We start from the raw sequence: 20,015 nt of genomic DNA on the forward strand, positions 1-20,015 counted from the left end.
ACTTTTAACCCAAAATTCACATCTTTGAACCTTTTTTATTAAAAAGACTACAGTTTGTTTTAAATATTTAGCCATAGAATAAACACCGCTACACAGTTCAAAGCCCTCTGCCTTTCCTGGGTGACATAGCAACCTCCCAGCCCTTCCTCAGAAGGCCCCTATCATGGAGCAGTATGGCGCTGTTGCCACCAAAGAAGAGGAAGACAGCTTAGAGCTTCAGAGAAAAACACAAACATATAACATGCCTCCTGCACCAGAATGGGAAAGCTAGGGCTTCTGGCTGGTGGTAGGGATAGCAAAATTTGTGCTCAGGACACAACACAAAGGCGAGCAAGCTCCACACTCAGTGCCATGTGGCTGCCCATTTCCAAAGTGCAGACATTAGGAGGAAGCTGTTTTAACAGACATCCACCCCACAACATTTGACTCAGGCTGGGCTGGGCTGGGGCAAGCAACACAGGTCAGAAAGGAAACCAACTCTGGAGAACAAGATCATTTTGCATTTTAAGAAAATCATCGCCCCATGACTGAAGGAACCTGAGACAGGCAGCCATCCTCAATACAAAGAGTGGGCCAGTGACTGACTCGGCAAGCAATGAAACTTGAAGGGTGCAAAAGGCAAGAACTGGGGTCTTGCAAATGTGCTTGGAATTGATTGGTGGCCTCTCCCACTGAGAGGCAGCACCTTCACCTTGGTCAGAAACTCTCAGAAGTGCAGTTTAAAATGTTGAGGCCTGCAGGACAAGCTATCACAGCTTCAGAGCCTGCATCTGCAAAGCTACAGTCACTTGTGAGAATGTGAAAGCATCAGGAATTGCCCAGAAGTGCCCAGCTTGAAAATTTTCAACAGTAAGAAAATGGCCAATTCATGACACTCCCCAACCCACCTGGCTTCTCCAGCAATCGTTGGAAAACAGGCAAAAAATGAGATCCATTACTGGGAGCAAGCAGTATCCACTCAGTCGAGAACGCGATTACTGAATACAGACTGCTGCCTCTTAACAAAGATACACACCCAATAGGGGGCATCTCTGTTTCCATACAATAAAAAAACCACTTTATCATTACAACTTAAAATCAATATTTGAAAGACTCAGCCACCAGATCCTAGAATTAATATTCTGCAAACCTGTGCAAGCAGCAATAGATATCAGGGGCAGTAACCACCTTTGGAGAAAAAAAAACCAAAATCCGCCACTCCCATTTAGTTCCTTCTTTCTCCTGAGAACGTAAATGGGCACACTACTCCAATTAGCAAAAGACTATAAAGAGTGAATCCCCTGAGGTTTCAAAAGTGATTTGAGAGTGGGAGTGGAGTGGAGATAAGCCTAGAGGGCTTCTTTCAGTTGGAGAACGTTCTTCCCAATGTCCCACATGCATTGTTCCTTTTCAAGCTGCCCTGCTCTTTTCCCTGGCAAGGCTGAGTGCAGCAGAAGATTGTGCTCTGGCCAGGGTGCATCATAGGGCAGAACTGGCTCGGCCAGGCCTTAGAGAAAGGTGACAACAAGTAGATCTAAGGGGATTTTGTTTTTAAAGTGCAGCAGCAGAAGTGGAAGAGGAAGCTTTCAAGTCACTGCAAATTGCTTTGTGTTTTCCCAAGTGGATTAAAGAGCCTGCAGGGAGCCTGGCATTGGAGTTGAGAACCTACAGGACCAGACTATCCACTTCCTGGAGCCCAAATCAGGTGTCATATTCACACAACTGAATAAAGGAAATTGGGTTGTAGGGTGAAAGTAAGTGCTCGGAAGTGCAAAAGCAGCTGCTATTCTTGTACAAGGTGGGCAGCAAAGCTCAATTTTGCCCCCTCATCTTGTCCTGACAGCAAATATACTCCACATGATGTCTCATTTGAAGCCCTACTTCCCATCCACCCCCAAATTTCTAACTCAAGGGGGAAAACACACCTCAACCCATTTTCTCCATACCACCAATCTCTTCTCCCTCTTCCCAACTAAACAAACCAATGTTTTCATAAAAATATTTACAATGTAGACCCTCTGGCACCCCCTCCATCCAATAAAACCGCTTTCCTTCCTACTGGGGTGTGTGTGGGCATGAACAGTGGGTGCGAGCAGCGGGGATAACTAGCTGAGGATGCGGCGTGCAAAAAAACAAAACAAATAGACAAAGACAGACAAATTGCAGCAGCAGACCAAAAAGACTGCATCACCACTAGGAAGCGTGGGCAAGACGCAACACCCTGCCGGGAAGGCCAACACTAGGAAGAGGACTCACTATTCCAGACATAACACACTGAATGTGGATGTTTTGCCGTCCCCAGTCAGCACAGACCAAACTCTGCTGTGTATTCACTTGTCCTTCCCTTGCAGCTGCAGAAATACAGGGGAGCAGTGAGACCTAGGAGGTGGGCAAGGATTCTTCTTCAGGAGGGAGAGCCGGTGTCGCTGGAGCCTCTGTCTCTCCAGAAAGGCCAAGCTCCGCATCCATCTGCTCCAGCTCCCTCTGATCAAGCAGCTCGAAATCATCAGCTTCCTCCTCCTCCTCCCCCCCAGGCAGAGAGGCCGCCCCCACCTCTGCACTCTCAGACAGCTGGGCCTGGAAGCTCAGTCTCTCCTCGGGCTCAGTGGGCAGGAACTCAGAGAGAGAAGGCCCCTCGTTGTCCTCAGAGGAGCGGAGCAGGGCTGACAGAGTGTTCTGCACTACTGTACTGATAGCGGTGGTGACAATCTCTTGGCTCAGTGAATCGATGTGCAGCCCCAGGCCTTGGGCAGTGACAGGCTGGGGCTCCAGGGCTCCTCCTGCCACTGCCTGCCCGTTCCCGTTGAAGTGCGTATTTACAAAGTGCAGGGGTGAGGCCAGGCACAGGATGGATGTGTCTGAACTCATGGCTGCTGCCGCCACACCGTCTTTCTCAGCAGAGTCCAGTTGGTGGGCAGTGTGGGCAGGCACTGCAAAGTTGTCATCCTCACTGGGTGGTCCCAAGTCTCTGGAATGAAACTCTTCCACAGAAGGAAACTCTGCCAAGTCCTTGGAGAAGGACTCTTCTGGCTCACTGGGAAGGCTCTGCTGGTCCAGATCTGAAAAGCATATTGGGAGTATGAACATGGCCTCCCCAAACACCCCAGAATTCCCTGTTCTCAATTGTCAACTGGCATTCCAAGCTCACCTGCTAGTCTGTTTTCTGAATACACCTACTCTACTTGCCTTTGTGTGCCTCCTTATCGTCTTATCCTGACCTTGCACAGAAATGTTCTTTCCTATTCTCTCATTAACAGGTCAGCTGCTGCTGTTCTACAGTTGTCCTCCCTAATTAAAAGTCACCAACCACACGATGATCTTGCTACTGCTTTTCTTTCTTTCTTGTTCAATCATCTCATCAGGACAAATTTGAGCTGGTAAATGTATGCAGTATCATGCATGTTAATGCTGGTGTATGAGAGCTGCGTATCATAGTGGCTATGGTGAGTGTGTACAAATCAGGAACTCCTTGGTTTGAATCTCACTTTTGCCATGTACTCGTTAGGTGCTTTAGATGTACCACCACTATCTCATTCTCACTCCTGCCCCCTGCACTACAATATGGGGGCAATAAAAACATAAGAACAGCCTTGCTGAATCAGACCTAAGCCCCATCTAGTCCTGCATCCTGTTCTTATATGCCTATGAGAAGGGTTAGGGTTAGGGTTAAGCAGGACATGAGTGAAACAGCACTCTTCCTGCTTGGAACTCCCAGCAACTGGAATTCAGACACACTAGTGGACAGTGAACAAAGCCGTTGTGGCCAGCAGCCATTGATAGCTTTATCATCCAGAAATTTGTCTTTTAAATCCATCTACATTGGTGGCCATTACTACGTCTTGTTGGAACTAATTCCATAGTTTAAACTATGTGCTATGTGAACCTTCTCTTGTCTGTTCTGAATCTTCCAACATTTAGCTTCATTACATGTCCTCAGATTTTTGTATTATGAGAAACACCTTTCTTTCTCTACACCATGCATAATCTTACATTGCTTACATTTAATTGCATTTCCAATTTTAATGTCTACTTTTGAAGCGCATTGCAATTCCTTTCTGTTTTAAGCACCCCAAACAATTTAGTATCAGCAGCAAACTTGGCTACCTTATTGTTCACGCCCAACTCTAGATCATTTATGAACAAGTTTAAAAAGCACCGGTGCCAACACCAAACCTTTGTGGACCCCGCTTCCTACAACCGATTGGGAAAACCCTTCATTAATTTCTACTCTCCACTGTTTCTTAACCAGCCCTGATCTATAACAGCATGTCCTCTTATTTCACAGCTGCTAAACCTAATCAGGAGTCTTGGGCAAGGGACTCTGTCAATGGCTTTTTGAAAGTTTAAGTACACTATGCCAACTGGATCACTTCTTTCTCCCTCTCTATGTGCTTGCTGACATTCTCAAACACAGGACATACCCTTGCAGAAGCCACACTGCTTCTGCCTCAGCAAGGCTTGTCCTTATATGCTTGGTATTCCAATCTTTAATTATGCTTGCCACCAGTTTTCCCAGAAGAGACATTAATCTAACCACCCTGTAATTTCCTGGATTCCCCTGGGTGGTTTGCCCCAAACAAGATGCTCCTCAGCTTCAAGTGGCTTTCTCCCAGCAAACAGCTGAATAGCTGCTCTGCCACCTTTTAGACTTTAAGCATATACAGTCTGGTTCTGTCCTGGCTGAAATGGAGCCTGTCCCTTCTGTAAAGGCCTGGGTTGCCCCAGAACATTTCCCAGTGCTTAACAAATCCAAACCTCTTCACCATCTCATCCATACATTGAACTACTCAACCCTGCCTGTCTAGCTGGTCCTGTGCATGGAAAGGGTAGCATTTAAGATAAAGCTACCATGAAGGTCCTGGCTCTCAACTTAGCTACCTAAATTGTGTTTCCAGGGTTACATGACATTTCCCCACGTCATTGGTGCCAACATGCACCATGGCAACAACCTATCATACAAGGCAGGTAGGATAACATGATAACAAAGCTGGTGTGCTTCAAAGCACTCTAAGACACTATACAAACAACAACAATCATACTTAGCATTGCAGGCTGGGGCTCCCTGAAGTTACTCCACCAGGTTCTTCCTCATTGGTAAAGCCTCAGGAAAAGCTCTGCATGCTACTGCAGTGGAAATGGCTGCAACTGCTACTTCTAAGTGTGTAAATGAGCTATTATGGAACAAGATCCAATACTTTGGATTTTCACATACACAGAGATTTAGCAGTAATGATACCACATTACCACTAGCTACTACAACATCTATATAGTACAAGTGTGCTAGTTTCTGCATTAAAATATGGTCCTTTCTGGTTTACAATTTACACTGTTGTGTATGGGTTGGGGGTAGGAGGCTTGCAAATGAATAAAAGTTATGTTAAGGGGAAAGGAAGCTCAGGTTCAGGGGCCAGATACAGCCTTCTAAGCCTCTCCATCTGGTCCTCAGGATTTGGTAAGGCTACACTTCCTACTGCACCATACCCTTCTCTCCCAAAGCCACACCTCTCACCAGCCTTGGTTTGTACCCTTCCTTGAGTGTTTTTGCCTGGCTGGGATGTGTCACTAAATTCTGATACTGTCTCTTGCTGACCTGGATGGAGGAGAGAAATGGGTGTGCAAGTGTGTTTAAAAAGTAGCCTACTATACAAAGGCAAAATTTACATTTTCTGCTCAGCCCACCAATCACTGGTAGAGAGAATATGCTGCCCTTGGTCTAAAAAGGTTGACCACTCCTGATGTAAGGCAAGGCTAGGGTGACAAGGAAATGGATTGGTTGAAGAAGTGGGTCTTTTTGGCTTACAGCCTCAAGGACAGCCTCAGTGAAATATGTTGCCTTGGTAATGTCCGCTGTTCATCTTAGAGGGTGGGGGAGAAGAGTGTAGGGGGATCAAAGCTCTGGCAAGGAGAGCCTAGAGTGGACAGCTAATCCCCGAAGACTTAACAATGCTGCAGAAGAACTTGGGGCTGTTTGTGTGTGGCACCGGTAACCATAGTAAGGGAGCTACTCGCATTCTCCCAATGGCCTGCAAGTTACAGAACAGTCCTGGATGTCTATCATCAATCAAGAAATAATAAAGACACTGGACTCTGCACGGTAACATGTAAAAAATATAGTAAACAAGTACATCCATGTTTCCTGGTGAAGATAGCTGTATTCAGGGGCCACTCAAAGCCTGGAAATCAGGAATCAAATTTGATTTTGGTATTTTTCAGCCTAAAGTTCATCATTCTCATGAATTCTAAGCCCAACAACTACCCTACATATCCTAGTTTTCATCTCTGAACACTCTAGAAGGGAATACACAACTTGTACTCTACTACACAGTGGCCCCAAATAATATGTAGCATTTGGGTTTGGGGAGTAAGAAAATGGCACCTTCAGACACGTCGGTCAGCTGTGGTGTGGTAGCTCTGGAGACGGTGAAGCCTCCACTCTCCAGGATAGAGGCCTCCTCATCAGAGAGCTCAGAGTCTGTAATTGACAACGCCAGAGCTGTCTTCTTCACATCCACCTGCAAAATGGAGGAGCATGAGGACATTTCAGAGGATGGATTTCAAAGAGGGATGCACTAATAATATTAACCGTTTACTGAATGGAAATACAATTAGTGCTGGCAATAATCAGGAAGAGCTATCCTCCAAGACTAACTCTTCCACCTAAACCCTGAGAGATAGATCTCAAACCTTCCAACCCTGCAAGCAAGCTCACATCACTTGAAAGAAATGAATTCTTGGGAATGAAGCTCAACACCAACATGTATCCCTTCCCATGCTCTTACCACTGGAGAATACCCAGACAGTTCCGCCTCACTCTCACTTTCAGTCTCTGCCATCGGCTCATTGCCAGCTTCGGGCTCACTCTTTCCTTGACGCTCTGTTAGAAAACACATACAAAATGCTTAATGGGACATCAGTGGAACTAGTCCTATAAGAAGAGGACCAAGGGAATATTTCATCAGATGCTTCATACAGACTGTGCTTCCTCACAGTACTGGACACTAATGCACATTAAAATCCAGTCATCTCCAGTGATTAGCTAGCCAGCCCAGTTTCTAATTTTTACTTGCTGGGACTTACGTCCTGCATCCTATCATCAAAAGCTATGCATTTCAGGTACTGTTGAGCTGTTGTCTTACTTTTCTTTTCATGTTTAAGATGCAAGGTCTCCACCTTCATGCTGTAGTCCAGTTTCATCAGAATGGGCTCCAAGCGTGTGTACATCCTCTGGATAAGTTCATGGTACACCACCAGAGGCCACAGCAAGATACTGAGCACTGGAGACAATCCAGAAAGTGTTAGAAGCATGTATTCTCAGGGACAAAGAGGCAGCCAATGCTCCATAAGAATAATCAGTGTCTAGCCCTCTACCAGCTGAGCCTTATTCAATTCAATCTGTGTCCCTGTGCCCCACAAGGTGTCGGAATTATTACGTGCTTTTAATTTATTTTAAATGAGCTGGATAAAGAAAATTCCTGTTCATATGCTTAGTTAAGTCACATGTCTAGTTTTAAGGGATACAAACAGCCCAGTTATACTCACAGACAATGTAGGAAATCATGATTCCAGGAACATAGTGTCCTACTATTGCTAAGATCAAGCATCCTGAGCAGACTCTGGCACAAAACTGGAAGTACAAGGCAAAAGGAGATAGAGAAGAAAGGTTTAACACAGTGGAAGCATTCCCAGGACAGCCAATAGCCACCTTTGCAATGGCTCAAGAGACGCCCCCAATCCCAAAGAGCCTTGTTTTCATTAGTAACTGCTTGTATTCGCCCACACAGCCATTTTACATGCTTTGTGCTTCTGCCATTCCAGAACGATTGGCTACTCTTTTGCTCCCAGGTGCTGCTACCAGGTAGTGTTATAACAGAGCTGGGTGGGGATCCAGAAGTACCTGCAACAGCAAGCTGCTTGTCTGAAAGTAACTGGCAAATGGGCAAATAGCTGACTACAAGAGGAAAAAGCCTGATTTTTTCTATGCCAATCCCAACACTCTGAAAGGAGTATGTGTTTGATTCACTATTAAGGCTGTCAATGGAAATGGAAGAAATTTACCACTGGCAAAAGGTGACTGGAACAGATTTCAGGACTTCCCTCATCCTGAGATAAAATAAGGCCCATACATTAATCCCCTCTCTACCTGCTTTCCATTTAACTGATCTTGACTATATAATATAAGGTAATGCTTTCTCCTCCAAGGACAGGCCATTAATTAATCTATAGAGAGACCTACTTGCCATCTATGCTCATAAATCCCAGATATTACAGCAAGAAAATGTGAATTCTTTTCAGGGCCAGAACTGCTCATTTACTGATTATATGGAGCAACTGCTGCAAGCAGCAATCTCACATTTCAATGCAGGAATGAGGCCACTACATAGAAATGCACCTCTGCAATGAAAGACAAATGTCAAGAACAGAGTTGCAACACAAATATATCACATTATGCATTTTGGATTACAAAACAGAACTGGGTGAGAGCAGAGGAAAAAGAAACAAAGAAGTGACATCTACAAAGCAACATCAACACATATGTGCAGGCGAACGGTATGTCTGCCCTCAGCTATTTTTCTCAGGATAGTTTCTGGAACACACTGTACCTTGTCTGTACTGGCATACTTGGTTAAAACCCTATTCCCATTTTTTGTTTCCACATATATTGTGAAGAATACTAGATTCCCTTAAAATTGTTGGGAATACAATGTTTACACCACATATTGTTGTGTATGCACATCCTTTCTTAAAGTGAAGCAATATCCATGTAGAAAAATAATCCAGTATGAAACAGCCCTAAGTGCTAGGAGCAACTCTGAATATGTATTTGTATTTGAATAAATGTATTTGAATATGCATGTTTGTGTTAACAAGCCACGGCCCAAAGGCGCCATGGGTGAAAGTAGCCATGTTTTAGGATTTTTCCTGCAAGGGCCTGATGACTCCCAGCTTACCTTAGCAGGGTTTTGCCTCTTGTATTGCAGCAGCTCCTGAAGGTACAATCTGAAGGTAATCCAGCTCTCTGCCAGGAAACGACAGAGTTCTGGGACACTTAACAGGTGAGGCTGTGCTCTTGCCATCTCACTGTCACTACAGGGATGGAAACAATGTATCAGTACTATAGACCTTCCAGGTATGCTTGCCACAAGCAACAGAGAATCACTTCCTGCAGGCAGCATTAACAGAAAGCTATCAAAGTTGTTGTGGAACAAAGTTATGGCCAGATGTTGACCTCTTTCAATTGTTCCATATGTGTAAGTAATCCAGCTTGCCTCTCCCCTCATTGGTTCCTACAACTCCCCCAGAGCCAAGTTGAGGGGTGGGGGGAAGAGAGGAGGGAAAGCCACAAGCAAAGTGCTTGAGCAGGGCTTTCACCGATGGGGCTGGTTAGGTGAAGCCCACCCACAAGGGGCAGGATTCAACTAACTAGTCCTGCTAACAGAAACTTGCACAAGAACATCTGCCTGTGGAACAGGACTCCCACCCCACAGAGAAATCAGCCCTGGGAAGATTGGGAGACCCTCCCAGACCAGGGGCAGGGGGAGATGGGAGATTGTTCCGTCCGAGAAACTGAAAGGCTTGTGCTGATGAAACGACTGCCACAGCACAACTGTTAATTCCTTCCTACATTCCTTTCTTGGATCCCTATGCCTCCTAAGCCTCAGGTGGCATTTTCAGGACAGACATCCATCCAGTAGGTGATGGCTGCAATTGAGCACCTCCTCTTGGCCTTGAAATGCCATTAAACCCGGAGAAGGCATCCATCTGACTCTTCCAAATTCTAGAAACCGAAAACAGAACAAAACCTGACCCCATTAATGAAGGGAAATAAGTAAGGAGCCCTACAAACCCATTTGGGGAAGCAATTCTCAGGTCATGACACAGGTCAAAATACTGAGTAAAAGAGAGCAGGCAAGGCAGAAGGGTGGCAAGAACCGACTCCACTATGAAGACAATACAAAGCAAACCTACCTGTCTCCTCCAGGTTCCTCTAATGGCTGCACTGTAGGAGAAAGAAGAAAAATATAATTCAGCTAAGCAGTAATTGAAGTGTGACAGTTTAAATGCTAGAGGTTACTTCCTTCAGCAGCCTGGCCTTCAGCACTTAGAGCATGATAGCTCAGTTGGTTAGGGCAGGCTGCTGCTAACACAAACCTGCAACCTTGGTATTATCAGCACCATGCTCTAACCAACAGAGCTATCATGTTCTATGTAGCTCCACACACACAACTACAGAAGATCTGCATTGTTTGATGTCCCAAGACATACTCCAACTAACAAAATTGCAACTGTGGAAGGGGGAGTTCTGAAACAGAGCACAGCCCGCCTCTGCTGAGGAACTTTCTCTCTCATAGCTCTGGCCAACAGGTTTGAATACTAACATATTTTGCCAGTAAGCAATCACCAAAGTCTGAGCAAACTCAAAAGGGTGGGGAGAGTGCTCTGGGCAGGGCTGTTGGTACGAAATATTTTATGTGAGAATCTCCGGTAGCTCCTTATATTATTTCCAAAAGCATTTCCCTTACTCTTGTGTTTAAATATTCACTTTGGAAAGAGACAGGGTTCACACAAAGTTCCAGGATGCAAAAGTATTTGTGTCCTCTTTCCAATGCCACCTCAAATCACACTCCTATACATGCATTCAGCTTTTCCTCTGCCGTATACCCCACACTCATCAAAGAAGTCTGCACTTTGAACAAACTTCCTGAACTGATTCAGATGTAATCAAAACTGAGAAGGTATACACTACGTAAGCCACACATTTACTCGAATAACTAAGTTTGGGCACAGAATTGGAATGTTCTTGATGTAGAAGTTGGATTGCTTTGGAAGGATGAAGAAACCTTGGCTTTGGTTTCTACAAAGTAGATTTGTTGGGTGTTTATCTTGGAGTGGATATGTTGAATAATTTTCTACATATAGCTGACAGATGAGGAATCAGAAGTTCTTGTTTTCTCATCCCCCCCTTTTTTCTTTTTTCTTCTTCATCTTGTTTCCCCCCTTTTCTTTCTGATTTGTATTTTTATTTAGAATAGTTTTTTAGTCTTATAAAAAGATACCTGATATCAATCTTTGTATTTTCTTCCAATTTCAATAAAATATGTTATGTGAGAAAAAAAGAAACCCTAGCTTTACAAAGCCACTCAGGGAGCACCTTAACATGTGACCTTTGTTTGAGCCTAGTTGTAGAGAAGGTGTGTGAATAAGCTCTTTTGCATTAGAGATTTGAAGCTAGAATTCAAAGCTCATCAGATGTGACTGACTAGTGTAGTTGACGTGCTATGCTGTTATTTATAATGTGCAGTCAGCTGCACACAGTCTATACAAGCTACAGCGCTTGGGGCTAGCTCAGGGGTTTCCCCTGGGCCACATACACAGAGCTGACAGGCTGGTGAATAGAGCAGTGAAGCGTCGAAAAGCAATCTTGTTAAGTCTGTGACCCAGATTCCAGGCAATCAGCCCTAACAGAGGGAGCCAATCACCATCTTCCTTGGGCAGCAGAGATTCTGGTGGGTACTCAGGCATTGCAGCAGCCACTGCCCACATGAAAAATCTTGGGCCCATTTCAGGAGTGTGAAAAGCTACTATTGTTAACACAGAAGCTTGGCTGTAATGTTTGTTTACGCCAGCTCCAAATACATGGGCTACTGTGCTTGCCTGTTATTTCAGTTCTGTTGCTTGCCAGAGTACTGAATCCAGGCATCATGTACTGGGGCAGTAGGAACGCAACTATTTACACCACTCTGTTTTGTACCTCCTAATGCACCAACAAGGAAGCTAATGCAGCCTTTGACTTTCTTAGCTCTGGCAGGGGCACTGTGCTGCTCATTTAACAATAGCTTCACCTTGTGTAGCAGTCCGATGGGCCTGAAGGACCACACAGAAATCTCAGTCCACTGCAACAGCAAGTTATTAACCTTGAATCCACAGTGAATTTCTCAGTACAGTTTCTCTATAAACTTGGCTCTATTCTGCATATGAAAAATGTTCATCATGTTCAGAATTGCTCTTCTTGGTCCTTCAAACCAAGAGAGGAAGCTGCATTTCTATTTAATGATACAGCTCCAATACGATTCATAAGGATCACAACAGAATCCGCCTGGGATCCAATCAGGATGACTGTGTCAGTTATGAGGGTCAACATTACATGCTTCTTGGATAGATGGCTTGTCAGTTGATCTTACATAAATCAGATGGATGGTAGTTCTGCTCACCAGGTCGTTTAACAAAAGTAGGAAGAAAATAATCCTCAGCTCACCATGGCTGGCCTACTATTTTGTCTTATGTAACCCCACAGCAACTCTGCTCTTTGCCAGCAGTTATCTGGAACAAAACAGCCTTAACTTAACTCAAGTAATATTTAACATAAAAATAAAATGATGCTGATCCTGCTACTCTAAAGGAAATTCCTCCAGCACAGGAAGATTAAAGCAGAAGTCTGTTGCTAAGAGTGATATAACTGGTGCTTTGAATCATTCTGTGACATGGGAATTTCAAAAATCACAAAGTGAAACTGACATGATACACCTTACTGCACAAGAAGAGTGTGTGATCCAATCTTCTGGGCTGCAATGTTTTTACAAGTCCTGCTTGAACAGGGCACCTAGGTCTCTGTTTTTCTTAACCACTCCCTGCCAGTATTTTGTTTAGGGTTTGATGTCTGGGCACAGCAGGGTTGATTAAGTCAATTCAATATTAAATCCAGACAATAGACTCCCTCTAACATCTTGTGATCAGCTTCTTTCTTGCAGGATTGCAGATACTGTGAAACCTCATACATACTGATTATTGAAAACCAGACACTGCAAGTTGTTGCTCATATGTGTCCTAAAAAGTGTCCTAAGAAGAGTTGAGTAGAGATTCCACTATGTGGATTCCACTTGGACCAACAAAAGGCTAGCCCCTGGTGCACCACATGCTGAGCTCACCAAGGGTGTATTTCTTGAGGACAGTGAAGGAAAGACATTAGACATTGTAGGCCAACACCACAGTTGCCTGGTTCTCACTCAGGCACTCATGATACCACCTATTTAATCCAAAAATGGTTAAGACTTGCAGGCAGTTACATCCACACTCCTTAAGATCTAACTGTACAAAACAAATTGCTACATTTAATCTTTCAGCCAAACAGCATTTCTCACATGACTGCCCTCAACAAACAGAAAGGTGTTCTAATATGCATTCTCAACATGAGCAGAAGCAAAGAGATGATGAAGAAAACCCCCCAGCAAATATTAACCAAGTGCCTTTAGTCCAAAGAATTCCAATTCTCAGTGGTGTTCCATGTGAACCAGACAGTCTGTGGCAAAACTTGCTTTGATTTCTATTAAGGTGTAAAACAGAATTAGCTTTGCAGAAACAAACTATCTCAAGAAGGCAATGGTTGTTTGCCAAATCAGCAATTCCCCATCCTCAATGCAATGCTGGTTCCTAGGCAGGGATGGGAACAACATTACTGTACTTGCTACTCTTTATTCAGTGTAGTACTGTACAGCAAAAGGGGGGGAAGTGTTAGTTCAAGGCTTGATCAGCAGGAAATCACAGCAGGACAGGAAGGAATGAACTGAACTTGCAAGAGTGCAAGAATCAACCAAGATTATCCCTGCTCCAGAACTACAACACTTCCTTTACTTGTACAACCTTCACTACTTCACTTACCTGAGAAATCCAACAGGAATTGAGGCTTCCATCTCTCCAACAGGAGAACACCAATAAGGCCCATGCTGAGGAGGAATAGAGGACGCAACGAAGTGGAGGAAAACAGCCTGGAAAGTTACAGGGACAAAGAGATACATTAAAGGAGGCCATCTCACTCTCACTCTCATTTCACAGAAATTGCTGAGAAAGTACCTGCACATTTTACCCCATAACTTCCTTTCTAGAAGGGCTAGAGACTTACTTACTTACTTACTTAAGCTCAGTATCTGGGGCACCAGTGAAAGCCTTTGCAGGTACCTTGGCACTAGGCCAGTGGCCCTTGATCTAGCCCAGGCATAGGCAAACTTGGCCCTCCATATGTTTTGGGACTACAACTCCCATCATCCGTAGCTAACAGGACCAGTGGTCAGGGATGATGGGAATTCTAGTCTCGAAACATCGGGAGGGCCGAGTTTGCCTATGCCTGATCTAGGCCACATTATGTCAAATGCTAGAGTACATTTCAAAGTTTTCAAAGTCCAAGTCCAACACTATAGACCAGTGTCCTATAATAAATTTCAGGAGCAAAGTCATTACTGAAAGCAATTTCCACTTGGATGACATAGGAGATACGGTAGGTCAGAAAGGGGAAACATCAGTAGACATCATGTGCCCGTTGGTACGTTTGTGGAAGCTATTTTGCAAAATAACTGTCTGTCACTCTGCTGCAGCACCTATCTCATGAAGAATGACATCCATAAAATTTATGTCAGATTATAAATTTCTATGTAGTCCAATGATAGCCAATTTTAGAAATTATATTATTCTAATATAACAAATAATTAATAGCCAACAAATGTAGAAAAGAATAAGGAACTGGGTTTGTGCAACCCAAACTTGCTTTGGACCACAATGGTTACACCCAAATTGCATTTGGTCTAGCAACACAGTGCTTGGACACAAGACACTGTGTGGTGTGAAACTATGCCAACGACAACGAAAATGTGTAAAAAAATAAGATGGAACTTAGGAACCACCAAACCATATACTCACACGTCCAGCAGTAGAGTTGTACATATTTTGACAATTATTGGTGTAGACCAGGGGTAGGAAACCTCAGGCCCATGGGCCGGATTCAGCCCAATCGCCTTTTCAATCCGTCCCACGGATGGTCCGGGAATCAGCGTGTTTTTACATGAGTAGAATGTGTCCTTTTAGTTAAAATGCATCTCTGGGTTATTTGTGGGGCATAGGAATTCGTTCATTTTTATTTCCCCCCCAAAATATAGTTCGGCCCACCACATGGTCTGAGGGACGGTGGACCAGCCCACGGCTGAAAAAGGTTGCTGACCCCTGGTGTAGACCCATGCAATTGATAGCACCTTGCTACTCCAAAAAGCATTGGGCTTGATGTGACTCTATGCTATCCTAGAGAGTACCACCCTGCAGATGTGGATGATTTGTGATATACCAAAGTTAACTGCATCCCTTCCCCAGTTCTTTATTCTTTTCTACATGTGCTTGGCTATCATTGACAATGGCCTTAGACCAACACATTTGACAGTGTCCTGTGTTTAAAAAACTTGCATTAGATATGAGTCTATGAGTCTGTCATCTCTAGATAACATTATCCTGCATGTGTGAATCTATGATTTGGGGTGGTCCAAACCACAATTTGAGGTGGAAACACCAAATTCCTAATTTTTCTGTTTACACATTTTGTCTATTATTGACATAAACACACTGAACCAAAGTGTTGGGCAAGAAATGAGTTAATGCACTCTGATAAAATATACTCTTCTGTTCACCCAAAGCTTATTGTGGGAATGGGATGTGCACCCCAGTTCCTTTTTATTTTCTACCTATCTGAGCTATCACTGGCAGAAGTTCACATCCTTGAAAGTCTTGCATACAGCTTCCAACTGAAATCTATTATAGACACTGGATTTCTATGCATTGGACCATGAGTGTACAGTTTAGAGACCTGTACTCTATGTAATTGAAGGTTTAAAAATTACAGGCATCCAGTCAACTAGAAAAATGATGTTGGTGGCGCCTGGTAATTTGAAATATATTAGCCCGAGCATGGCAGGTAACTAAAAAATATGCTGCTGGCTTCTTTTATGTTATGTTTTCTTCTCTTTCTAGTCCTGTAAATATTACTGTTTGATAATTTTTCTTCTTTTAATGAGAAAATCTTTTCTGGCAGGGTCATTCTCCCTTCTCTTACATTGTTATTAAGTATTATAACAAAAAACATTTCTAGTTTAAATTAACATCTCTACAAACCAGTCTCTGGAAGTGTACTACCAATCCCTGCTTGACTCCAGCCTGTGAATCTGCTCTGTTGACAGTCAGCTCATTGTCTGTGCAAGAGTAAACAGGATGCCCCCCTCCCCCCGCTGTATGCTGGATTCCACCACACGGGCTTGTTCAATGTTGCTGTGTGCGCAGAGGCAGGATAGGCAGAAAGCGAGGAATGTGCTAGCACTACAGTTCTCATCCACTGCAGGCTTAACAAGAGCACAACTGGCAGAGGGCCTCTAGCCGCTTGTAGGGCTTACTAACAGCCTGGCACATTGCCAGGGGTTACTACTAAGCTACCAGGCCCAAGCTGGGGATAGTATGAACCATTTGGGTCGTACACAGTGAGTGCACAAATTCTAAGTAGAAACACTCCTGGGCGAGTCTCCAATTATCTGCAGCTGCTGGTAGCAGTCCGTGTTTATCACAAGCCAAGTCCTGGAGGCGCTCTTGGCACCACCCGTGCGTCAGGGAGAGGTCTGTTTATACTTTGAGAATGAAGAGGGAAGTCTACATGACGCTAAACCCAACCAATGTTAAGTCCCACATCCTAAGCTTGTGACTGCAATTCTTGTTAGATCAAGTGTAGAAGATGCCACAAAATATGCCTCAAAGCGAAGCCTTCTTGGGTCCACCTGGGACTTAATCAATCCATGACTGCACTGTGGCCAGGGGCAACAACATTTCATCCATAAAAGACCAGCAGTAGTCTCAGACAGACAAATCTCAAGGAGGGAACCCCATTACTGACTCATGCATGCAGCTTGTTCTATACTCTTCTCTATAGCTCATAGGCAGAGTACATGTGTGGCATGTAGAAAGTCCAATGTTAAGTCCCTGCTATCGCCAGTTAAGAGTCTCAGGGACTAGGGCTGGGAAGGTTTTTGACTTGCGACTCTAGAGTCTCTCTGCCAGTGAAAGTAGTAGACCATTGACCTGCTGAGCCCAGTACTGACTCCCTGTAAAGTAGATTCTTATTTCTGAAATAAGCAAGTAATCCAGGGGGAAGGCTGTTGAACTTACTTCCCCCCCCCCAGACATCTGGGATAAATTTTAACAATTAGACAAGCAAGAGTTTGCTACAGGAGGGTGCAATCATTTTTTCACTAGACAGCTGACCCAACATCTTTCCACTTCCAACATGCAATTCCTCTTTGAATGATAATTATAACTTGAGGCACCATTCTGGATTTGTTTATAAAGGTAAAGAAAACTGCTTCAAAATGTAATGGTAGTGCCAAGCAGGAGCAAATGAAAGTTTCCCATTCTTTCCTATCTCTTAAATCACTCATGTCATGTCACAATTTTTGGAGGTCTACAATACATGAAGATGCAAAGATGTTATGAATTTCTTTGACTAAAGCTTTCAGGGTCCATTATTTTAAAGTCATCTAACTGCCTCCCTTCATAGGGAGAAAATTGGTCCCCAGGAGAGAATATTGGTCCCCAGGAGAGAATATTTAGAATCACCACTTTTCTCAGACTAATGAAGAACCACAAAAGAAGGATTTACATTGCTTTTATGATTTGTTGTTGTTTCCAAACAGAAACTTCTAGATTGCTAGAAGGAGAGTGATACAAAAACTGGGCAAAAGTATGGGGTCCAGAGATCTGTTGGTTTTAAAGGTATCTAGCAGTTCTTTTTTAACTTTCAGAAGATAAGGGAAAGAATCCAAAAGTCAGATAACATTTAAAGGCCCATCTGAATTACTTTGGGGCTGGGGTAGTGATCCAGACAGTCATACAAACTTAATGCACATTCCACCCACTATCAATTAGTAATTCATCTCAGTGTTCCTTCACATTGCTCTTACTTCTGGAAGAAGTGCTGCTCTTTTCAGAATGACTCCAACTTGTGGGGGATGTCCCTGCACACCTGTGCCTCCTTTAAAATAGGATAATCCTTGGCCATTGAGGGAAGTCACAACCAAATATCCTCCATTCTCAAATGCTTTATTGCTCATATCAACTTTTATCTTTTACACATGCACTGTGTAGTTTTACCTGTTGCAAGGCCTTTCCATCACCATTGTATAACTACATTTTACCAGATCTCTTCCTTGCAACTACCATTCAACTTCACAGCCCTAGATTCCCTTCCATAACTGCAAATTTCTTACCTATTCCACTTCCCTTGAACAAAGCTCCATTCCTCATACAAGCCTACACGGTACCTTTCCCCACAATTCCCTAACCTCAAGAAACCTATTTCCAAATGTCCCAACCAAAATCTTTGCACAAATTGAATGTGTGTTTTGATTGATTTGGGGAGATCTTGGTCCAAACTCCGGCTTACTGACTTGGGCAACTCATTATTACTAAGCTCAACCAACCCTACAGGGTTGCTATGAGAATAGCCAGAGAAACCCTATATATGCAATCCTGAGATCCTTAGAGAAGGGAAGGGTTACATACATAAGCAAAACATAATCACATGGGGCTATCAACCTATTCCAAAATAATGCATGGCAGACACTCAGAATGAAACAGAACAGCTATTCCTGAGCTATAACTGTGAAATACTATTTGCTCATTTACTGTGCGTGAGAGAGCAATCCTACCCTTGACCCACATCAGAAAACGCTACCCTAAAGCTGCCACATAGGCCCACCTCACATCAGACTGGCAACTCCTTTCCCTTAGAAAGCTTCCCTGCAGACAACTGGAAGATTATGAGGAGCACAAGCTTATCCACCTTTACCCAATGGATTTCAATAGGGGCCTACTCCCAAGTAAGCACACGTAGGAGAATAGCTCTATGTGGTATTAAATTTGCAGCAGGATAGGTGACCCTAAGGCCAGGGCTCTCTTGCAGCCGCGCCTGCTTTCTCTCGCCGAGAGAACCAGCTAAAACCACGTCAGGCGCATCCACGACCCCATCTACCTGCCGGCTCTACTTTCAGCCCCCTTCGTGCGGTTCCTAACCGCCGCCGCTGCCACGCATAAGAGCAACACCCCATCCGCGCGCGCTACCTCCCGGGGCCCCATCCTGCGCCCACCCCCCCACCCCGAGTGGCTTCCGCCTCCTCTCACCACAGAGCAGCTCCGAGCGCGGCGGCCCCGGCCAGGCTCTGCGGCGGCCTCTCCCAGACCAGCAGCCGCTGCACGGCGGCCACCGTCGCCTCCCAGCCCCTCAGGCGCCGTCTCAGGTGGACGGCCAGAGCCAAGACCTCCTGCTCCTCCTCCTCTTCCTCCTCGCCTCCGGCCGCGCAGGCACCGGGCACCGGCACCGGCTCCCCTGCCTCTGCCGCCGGGACATCCGAGCTGCCGCCGCCGCCGCCGCCGCTCGCCATCTCTTCAGCCACCGATCAGGAAGGGGGCGGGGGAGGAGCGAGGAGTCCTCCTGACAGCCGCGGCCGGAAGCAGCAGCAGCCCTACAAACGCCGAGGCAGAGCGACTCAGCGATCACGTGCATCGGCCTCGGAACTTGAAGCGGGATGTTTTCATGCGACACGCATGCGCAAGCCGCCCAGTCGCTGCAATTCAAGAATAGAGATAGGAAAAGTTGAGAGCGACTACTATTCGGTTTCCTGTAGAAATCGAAATCCCGGGTTTCTTTTGAGGCTGTTTCAACCCTCCGCTTCTAGGGCGAAAAGGAAAAGGCTGTCTATTGGAAAACCATGGAGAAATTATAGCTGCGAGTGGACTGCCCGCCGCTCCCTTCTAAAAAGAAAATAAACACCAGCAAAGAAGGGACGAGTCGTATTCTTTTTTAACTCAGGTTATTTCGTGTGGAAAAATGTCTGTGTGTGTATTTAAAAATGGGTTTGAAACGTTTTAAGAATTGCTCTACCAATAATAAAGGTAAAGGGACCCCTGACCATTAGGTCCAGTTGTGACCGACTCTGAGGTTGCAGCGCTCATCTCGCGTTATTGGCCGAGGGAGCCGGCGTACAGCTTCCAGGTCATGTGGCCAGCATTACAAGTCAAAGCCGCTTCTGTCGAACCAGAGCAGCACACGGAAACGCCGTTTACCTTCCCGCTGTAGCGGTACCTATTTATCGACTTGCACTTTGACGTGCTTTCGAACTGCTAGGCTGGCAGGACTACCAATAGTAACACCATCCATTGTCCTTATATTGCAGGTGGGGACTATGGCA

At 44.8% G+C, this 20,015-nt stretch overlaps 1 protein-coding gene across 1 annotated transcript; it reads right to left on the reverse strand.

Annotated features, from left to right (window-relative positions):
• Nucleotides 1-15: 15 nt before the first annotated feature.
• On the reverse strand, nt 16-19,316 carry RETREG2 (reticulophagy regulator family member 2). Its single transcript, XM_035127455.3, has 9 exons — nt 18,949-19,316; nt 13,633-13,739; nt 9,946-9,976; nt 8,928-9,063; nt 7,519-7,603; nt 7,116-7,253; nt 6,759-6,853; nt 6,356-6,491; nt 16-3,038 (listed from the first exon to the last, which is right to left on the reverse strand). The coding sequence occupies exons 1-9, from the start codon at nt 19,206-19,208 to the stop codon at nt 2,359-2,361; spliced, it is 1,668 nt and encodes a 555-aa protein (XP_034983346.3). The 5' UTR covers nt 19,209-19,316; the 3' UTR covers nt 16-2,358.
• Between the last annotated feature and the right edge of the window lie 699 nt (nt 19,317-20,015).

This window comes from Zootoca vivipara, chromosome 1 (assembly GCF_965207765.1).
Source record: "Zootoca vivipara chromosome 1, rZooViv2.hap1.1, whole genome shotgun sequence".
Classification (NCBI taxonomy): Eukaryota; Metazoa; Chordata; class Lepidosauria; order Squamata; family Lacertidae; genus Zootoca; species Zootoca vivipara.

Excerpts from the sequence above, each read along its gene's own strand:
- RETREG2 (XM_035127455.3), bottom strand. The coding sequence starts at position 19,208 with ATGGCGAGCGGCGGCGGCGGCGGCGGCAGCTCGGATGTCCCGGCGGCA. Across the intron at positions 7,604-8,927 it reads AGAGGCAAAACCCTGCTAAG|TTTTGTGCCAGAGTCTGCTC; the intron begins GTAAGCTGGGAG and ends TTGTACTTCCAG. Across the intron at positions 3,039-6,355 it reads GCTGACCGACGTGTCTGAAG|ATCTGGACCAGCAGAGCCTT; the intron begins GTGCCATTTTCT and ends TATGCTTTTCAG.